Source organism: Phacochoerus africanus, chromosome 4 (assembly GCF_016906955.1).
Source record: "Phacochoerus africanus isolate WHEZ1 chromosome 4, ROS_Pafr_v1, whole genome shotgun sequence".
NCBI classification, from domain to species: domain Eukaryota; kingdom Metazoa; phylum Chordata; class Mammalia; order Artiodactyla; family Suidae; genus Phacochoerus; species Phacochoerus africanus.
Genome location: NC_062547.1, coordinates 61,160,165 through 61,168,295, shown reverse-complemented (window position 1 = coordinate 61,168,295; position 8,131 = coordinate 61,160,165). Strand labels below are relative to the sequence as shown.

Here is an 8,131-nt window from a genome sequence, read left to right as displayed (position 1 = left end):
AAGCAGACTTCACATCATCCCTCATGCTCACACACCCTCCATAGCTCCCTATTGCCTTCAGCTCATAGCTCCCCAAGACTGATTCTCACTGCCTGGTTGATGGCAGGCTCAGGAGAGAGGCACAATGGGGAGACTGCCCCTCTATGCATGGGACACTGGGCCACCTGCTTCTAACCAGGGTCCTTCCAAATCCTGCCTCAGTATCTACTACCAAACCTTCCTCTCTTTGCCAAGCTCACCTCCTCCAGCTGGGACTGCAGCTCCATTGTCTGCCCCCCTTAATTTTTTTTTTTTTTTTTTGCTTTTTAGGGCCGCACTCATATGGAGGTTCCCAGGCTAGGGGTCCAGTCGGAGCTACAGCTGACGACCTAGGCCACAGCCACAGCAATGCCAGATCCGAACCATGTCTGTGACCTACACCACAGCTCACTGCAACGCCAGATCCCTAACCCACTGAGCAAGGCCAGGGATCATACCAGCAACCTCATGGTTCCTAGTCGGATTTGTTTGTGCTGCGCCACTACGGGAACTCCTCCTAAAAGTTTTTTTTTTTTTTTTTTTAAACTATTTTTTATGGCTGCACCCACGGCATGCAGAAGTTCTCAGGCCAGGGACTGAATCCGAGCTGCAGCTGCTGTGGCAATGCTGGAACTCACTGCACCTGGCCAGGGATTGAACTGGCACCTCTGCAGCAACCCAAGCATCTGCATTCAAATTCTTAACCTGCTGCGCTACAGCAGGAACTCCTCGTTTGAGTATTTATTGGACACCTACTTTGTGCTACACCTCTTGCCCTGTACTCCTCCTCCCTGCCCCGTGGGAAAGGTCAATAGTCATTGACCTGCCTTCTAGTGAGGAAACAAAGCTGTGAACAGAGAAGTTACCAGGAGTAGAGCTTTGAGGAGAATGAAAACAAGGTGATTGGATACACAGGGATGGGGGGGGGGGGTTGCTGGGCCTGCAGAGATAACGTTGGAGCGGGGCCCTGAAGGAGGAGGCTCTGGCCTTGGGGAGAGAATTGGGCAGTGGATGTTCCGGGAAGAGCACAGCATGTGCAAACGCCCTGAAGCAGGATAACCTGGGAGAATCTGAGTTGTGGTGGGGAGGCTGTGGCTGGAGCTGGGTAAGGAGGAGATGGAAGGAGGGGGAACAGGAGATGGCAGGGACTAGCCATGTGGGGCTTTGAGGGCGGGGGTGAGGAGAGAGGGTGCTCTTCGGAGGGTGCTGACACCTTTGGAACAAGGAAATGACATGATTGATGTTTAAGTTTTAAGAGGCCCCCCTCAGCGGCTGTGGGGACTGTAGGAAAGGGAGGTGGAGGCTGGGGCCGCGTCCAAGCCAGAGGAGGCAAACCTGGATGAGGGAGAGGCTGCAGGGGTTTCTGCCGAGTAGATCTGACCTCACCCTGCCCCTGCTCACACACCATCTGTGGCTCCCCATTGCCCTTGGGAAAGACTGCTGCTCCTCTGTTGTACTGGATTTTGTGTCTCACAAAAGCTTCTGTCCACACGGAACTTCAGAATATGGTCTTATTTGGAAATGGGGTCTTTTGCGGGTGTAGTTAAGGTAAGGATCGAGATTAAAACCATTCTGGGGGAGTTCTCGGCGTGGCGAAGCGGAAACGAATGCGACTAGGAACCATGAGGTTGTGGGTTTGATCTCTGGCCTCGCTCAGCTGGTTAAGGATCTGGCATTGCCAGGAGCTGTGGTGGAGGTCACAGATGTGGCTCGGATCCTGAGTTGCGTGGCTCTGGCACAGGCTGATTCGACCCCTAGCCTGGGAACCTCCATATGCCGCGGGTGCTGCCCTAAAAAAGACAAACAACAACAAACCAACCATTGTGGGCATTCCTACCGTGGCTTGGTGGTAACTAACCTGACTAGTATCCATGACAATTATGGTTTGATCCCTGGTCTCGATCTACAGCTCTGATATGACCCCTAGCCTAGGAACTTCCGTGTGCTGAGGGTGCAGCCCTAAATAAAAAGACATAGAAAAAAAAAAATCCCATTCTGAAATAGAGTAGGCTCTGAATCCCATGAGAGTGTCCTAATTTATAAGAGACAGAAATGAACCCACTGTGGCTCAGCAGATCAAGAACCCGACTAGCATCTGTGAAGATGTGGGTCTGATCCCTGGCTTCACTCAGTGAGTTAGGGATCCGGCATTGCCACAAGCTGTGGTGTAGGATGGCAGCTGCAGCTCCAATTCAGCCCCTAGCCTGGGAACTTCCATATGCTGCAGGTTCGGTTCTGGAAAAAAAAAAAAAAAAAGAGGAGTTCCCGTCGTGGCGCAGTGGTTAACGAATCTGACTAGGAACCATGAGGTTGCGGGTTCGGTCCCTACCCTTGCTCAGTGGGTTAACGATCTGGCGTTGCCGTGAGCTGTGGTGTAGGTCGCAGACGCGGCTCGGATCCCGAGTTGCTGTGGCTCTGGTGTAGGCCGGTGGCTACAGCTCCGATTCGACCCCTAGCCTGGGAACCTCCATATGCCGCAGGAGTGGCCCAAGAAATAGCAAAAAGACAAAAAAAAAGAAAAAAGAAAGAAAGAAAGAAATGAATGCACAGAGAGACACAGAAAAGAAGACGATGTGAAGATGGAGGCAGAGCTTGGAGTGATGCATCTACCAACCAAGGATTGCCAGGAGCCACCAAAAGTTGAGAAAGCAGGGAACATTCGCAAGAGAGGCAAAGTCTAAAAAAAAAAAAAAAAAAGTCAACCCTGGGAGTTCCCTAGTGGGAACTTAGTGATTAGAACTTAGCACTTTCACAGCTGCCAACCAGGGTTCAATCCCTGGTCTGGGAACTGAGATCCCACATCAAGCCATTAAACACCAAGGCCAAAAACAAACAAACGAACAAAAACCCTGCCCACAAAGCAGCTTGATTTCTGACGTCTGGCTTTTGGAACTGTGAGGAAGTAAGTGTCTATTTTAAGCCACCCAGTCTGTGGCTCTTAACAGCAGCCTTAGGAAATAATACACATGGGAACAGATCACGTGGTCAAATGCTTGATCCTTTTTTCAAGACAGTCCTATCCTAAAATTCCCATCTCAGGATGAAGGGAGGATGCAAGTGAAAAGAGTGGTGAGAGTTCAATCAATAAATATCCACTGTGACTCATTCCGACATTTGTGTGTTGTGCCTGTTGATAAGTGGACATTAAATGAGGTTGAGCCCCCCGCCATGAGTCATGACAGAGACTTGGATTCAAATCCTGCCCTTGGCCATTCCCTACCTGTCTGACCGTGGCCGGAAGCATCCCCCTAGGCCTCAGTTTCCCCACTTTGTATTGTGATAAGCTTCCAATTGATATTAAGTTTCTGGACATGTTGGTGGGTCCATGGCTGTCAGGGGACTAGCTTACCCAGGCTTGTCCCTTTTTCTTGAGAAAATGCAAAAAGCTGCATTATAGTCTGCAGGCATCTTATTTATTTACTATTGAGAAAACAAAAGGGGTGTCATGAAATGCAGGGAGCAGGGCACCTGAACTCCTCTGAGGTGAGGACATTGATCCTTAGTGTCTGGTATTTCTGCAAAGCCAAGGGTCCTCCAAGCAGGGTTTGAGGGGAGTCTGATTTTTTTTCCCCAGCTGGCCCCGCCCAGAGGACAGATGGTCTGGGGGAGGTGGTGAGTGCCTTGTCCTAGGAAGTAATCACTATGTTCCCCAGACATGGGGCTTCGTGGTGCTCTGTGGCATCAGGAGGTGACCAGACTGGACCCCCCTCTGGATCTCAGCCTCCCCCATGGCCACTCCCCAGGAGGCTTCAGTGGGGACAGAGGGTCAGCAGGTCTTGCCGGGTGCAGCCACTGAGGCAGCAGTGGCGGGCTGGGTTGGTGGCAGCTGCCCGGCGGTGGTGGTGATGGCCAGAGGCCTGAGGCGGGGGCTGTGGGGCCAATACCAGCATGGGGTCCCCACTGGCCATCAGCCCATGGAAGAGATGTTGTCCTTCCAGCCACTGTAGCAGTTCACCTGGGGACAAGGCAGAATTCAGTACGGAAGGGAAGCCCCCAGAGGACCCATGCACACCTGCATGCTCACATCGTGCCTTATGACCCACTAAAACCTCATCATGCTCACAAATAGAGAATGTGCATGTATTGAGTGCCTGCTGTATACCAGGCACAGATAGAATCCCTGGTTCAGATGTGTGCACTCTCAACCCATACCCACACCCAAGTCCCCAGCTGTGCACACTCCCAAGAACCACCTAAGACACAGACGCTAAGAAGACACAGACACTTAGAGAAGAAAACAGCAAGGGTGACACGTGACACATACATGTCCATCGTGTGCTGGCAGTGTGGACACACAGACACAGCCACACACCCTCATACCTCCTCCCAGTTCCCCCACCCTGCCAAATCCGCCTCTGCAAACCCATCTGTACCGTTGTCACACAGACTCACACACGCAGGATACATTCGCATGTCACAGACGTGCACACAAACCTGTTTTATACCCTCTGCACCAGGACCTGGACTAGGATGAGGAGAGCGAGGCACTGGTCTCCACTGCATAATTTAAGGGAGCCCCCCCCCCAAAACAAACCTCAATAAGCAAGATCAATCATGTTTTAAGGCAGTATTTTAAAGTCAAACTTTATGCAAACATTTATGAAGATCAAAATAATGAAATTGTAAATAAAGTCAGGATCTGACCATGTATTTGTAAGACTGCCTCGCTCGCCTCACACTGATTCCCCACCAGGCAGGTGACGTGAACCTGGGAACAGGCCGGCAAACCCGCCCGCCTGCCCCCGACACCCACCTGCGCCCGCCCGCCTGCACCTGACCCCACCCTGAGAGCCCAGAGCACAGTCCTCAGCTGCCCCCACTCACGGTCGCCTCCAGCCACAGCTCGCCCGTCCTCAGGGGACCAGCGCGGGCCTCCGCACAGCCGCACCAGCGCGCGCACAAAGTGGTGGCCGCACAGCTTCTCTGGCGCCTCCTGGGCGGGCGCAGGGGCCCGGGCGAGTGCCAGGGCCGGGCCCAGCAGCACCAGAGCCCAGGTGAGTGGGCGGGGGTCCATGGTGGTGGGAAGTACGGGGCCCCAGCGGGGATCCCCCTTATAGGAGCCCAGCCCTCCCCAGCTGGGGGCCTTGGAGAGGGGACAGAGCATTCCCGAAGGACCGCCCAGGGACAAGGTCAAGAACAGGGTCAGGGTAAGCAGAGAGGAGCCCCTGATTGTTGGGTTTTCACTTTTTTGTGATATGAGTGCCTGACAAGCTTTGACTGCGAGGCATTAGCGTCACAGATGGCTCCCCAACACGTGTGGCTAGATAAGGGCCAGGCCATCTCCTCCCACTGAGGCGCCTTTTAGACATCTTAGCTGATTCCAATAATTCATCTATACAAGAGTAGACCACTTTTTTTCTCTTCCCTTCCTCCTCCTCTTCCTCTTCTTCTTCTCCTTCTCCTCTTTCTCCTTCTCTTTCTCCTCCTTCTTCTCCTCCTCCTACTTCTTCTTCCTCCTTCTTCCTCCCCCTCCTGCTCCTTCTTCAAATTTTATTTTATTTTTAAAAAATTTTTATTTATTTATTTTTTGTCATTTTGCCTTTTCTGGGGCTGCACGCACGGCATGTGGAGGTTCCCAAGCTAGGGGTCAAATCAGAGCTGTAGCCACCGGCCTACACCAGAGCCACAGCAACACGGGATCTGAGCCATGTCCGCAACCTACACCACAGCTCACGGCAACACCGGATCGTTAACCCACTGAGCAAGGCCAGGGATCCAACCCGCAACCTCATGGGTCCTAGTAGGATTCGTTAACCACTGAGCCACGATGGGAACTCCAAAATTTTATTTTTTTTATTTACTTATTTATTTATTGGCCAGGCACTCATCATTCTGAAGTTCCCAGGCCAGGGATCAAACCTGCGCCACAGCAGTGACCAGAACCACAACAGTGATAATGCCAGGTCCTTAACCCACTGAGACACCAGGGAACTCCTTTTTTCTCTTCTTGCCCTTTAAATCCCCACTAAGAGTGAGCCTGGGAAACCCGAGACCCCCACCCTTGACCCAAGAAAAGCAGGACCCCAGGTCTACATTTCTTTCTCTCTACCCATGATCTCACTCTGTGGCCCCAGGTGTGCTGTGTAATTTCCAGGTCCTATAAGCAATCCCTCTTTATTTTCTCAAAGTTTCCTGGTGGTTATTGACGAAGGGCATCTTGTAATCATAATAAGAACTCCCAGGGCCAGTCCAATCACAACATTGGCTATGGATGGGCTGAGACTCACACAAACCATCCCTGCTCTCTGTCCCTGGGCCAGGGCCTTGGGTGTATCTCTCCCTGGGGGACCACCGGCTGAGGAGTCTTTATTTACTTTTTTTTTTTTCTTTGACTTTTTCAGGCTGCGCCCTGGCCTATGGAAGTTCCCAGGCTAGGAGGTCAAATCTGAACTGTACCTGCCAGCCTACGCCACAGCCACAGCAATGCAGGATCCAAGCAGCATTTGTGATCTACACTGAAGCTCATGGCAATGCCAGATTCTTAACCCAATGAGCGAGGCCAGGGATCGAACACGTGTCCTCAAAGATACTAATCGGTTTTGTTACCTCTGTGCCATGATGGGAACTCCCTTCTTTACTCCTTTAACCATTTTAAAACGGAGAAATAGTGTGGTTAAGTGGGAGAGGGAGAGAGTGGGATGGAGTGGGAGTTTGTGGTTAATTGATGCAAACTATTACATTTGGAGTGGATAAGGTCCTGCTGTACAGTACAGGGAACTACATCCAATCACTTGGGATAAAACCTGATGGAGAATAACATGAGAAAAAGAGTGTGTATATATGTATGACTGGGTCATTTTGCTGTACGGCTGAAATTGACAGAATATTGTAAATCAACTATAATAAATAATTATTTTTTTAAAAAAAAAAGGAGAAATAGATAAACTGAGAAATAATCACTCCATGGATGGTGGTGATGGGCATCTAGCCAACTGAGACCGGAGGCATTCAGAATCTTGTCCTTATTATTGGAGGAGTTCCCGTCATGTCGCAGTGGAAATGAATCTGACTAGGAACAATGAGGTTGAGGGTTCGATCACTGGCCTTGCTCAGTGGGTTAAGCAACTGGTGTTGCTGTGAGCTGTGGTGTAGGTTACAGATGCAGCCCGGATCCTTCGTTGCTGTGGCTGTGGTATAGGCCGGCGGCTACAGCTCTGATTGGATCCCTAGCCTGGGAACCTCCATATGCCACGGGTGTGACCCAAATGAGACAAAAGACAAAACAAAAACAAAAACAAAAACAAAAAACTCCCCCCCAAAAAAGAATCTTGTCCTTACTACTATATTAATAAGGAAACGGAGGCTCAGAGAGGGGACTCCACACTTGCCCAAGGTCAAAAGAGGCTGGACCCTGGGGCTGGAAGTGTTGATTGGCTCTGCTTCCATCAGGATCTCCTTGGGTTGGGCAGGGGCTAGAGGGCCCAGAACGAAGCCTGCTGTGTTTGCTCGACATCTCCTGGGTACCAGTCTGATGCCCAGAAGGCCTTATGGACCTGTTTTAACAAAGAGCAAAACTAAGACAGAGAGGGAAGTTACTCAACCCAAGGCAGGGAAGACCTGGAGCTGAAAACCCTGTCTTGTGGCCTCCTCCCCCCTCTCACTAAAGCAGGCAGCTTTTCCTAGGCTGGAGAGTAGGCACAGGGATCTCTGTCTGTGGTTCTCACTTGCTTGTGTCTCCCTCTGAATCTCTCTTGGCTCTTCTCTGTTTCTCTCCCTCTCTATATCTCTGTCTCTGTCACTTTCCAAATCTTTCCAGCAGTCTTGAGGAGCAATTGAGGGACTAGCTTGTCTGCCGTGAATATTGGACCCCTCCCAACTCGGCCTTGCCCTCTGATCACCCCCCACACACATGCCCCCCAGAGCAGCCTGTTCCCTCCACCCATCAAGAGCCTGTAATCAGCTCCCCGGGGACAGAGCCAAGGCCAGCAGCTGGGGTGGGGAAGGGGAGGGCTTCTGTCCTTGAGGGCCCCAACCTCCTGTCCCTCCTCCTCCAGCCTGCCCTGAGGTTCCCACTGTGGCCTCCAGGGGTCTCTTTTTTCTATTCCCCAGCCCTAAGCACATTCCTCCCCAGCTCACACATCCCCAAGGATCCCCATTGCCCAAGTCCAACAAC

The 8,131-nt window shown here is 51.5% G+C and overlaps 1 protein-coding gene across 1 annotated transcript; it reads right to left on the bottom strand.

Annotated features, from left to right (window-relative positions):
• Positions 1-3,409: 3,409 nt before the first annotated feature.
• INSL3 (insulin like 3) lies at positions 3,410-5,057 on the bottom strand. The gene is made up of 2 exons (XM_047774370.1): positions 4,843-5,057; positions 3,410-3,973 (listed from the first exon to the last, which is right to left on the bottom strand). Exons 1-2 carry the CDS (start codon positions 5,030-5,032, stop codon positions 3,768-3,770), a joined length of 396 nt encoding a protein of 131 aa, XP_047630326.1. The 5' UTR covers positions 5,033-5,057; the 3' UTR covers positions 3,410-3,767.
• Between the last annotated feature and the right edge of the window lie 3,074 nt (positions 5,058-8,131).

What these genes read in the sequence shown, in the direction of transcription:
- INSL3 (XM_047774370.1), bottom strand. Translation starts at nt 5,032, where the DNA reads ATGGACCCCCGCCCACTCACCTGGGCTCTGGTGCTGCTGGGCCCGGCC. An exon ending in AGCTGTGGCTGGAGGCGACC is followed by an intron (nt 3,974 to 4,842) that starts GTGAGTGGGGGC and finishes CCTTGTCCCCAG; the next exon opens with GTGAACTGCTACAGTGGCTG.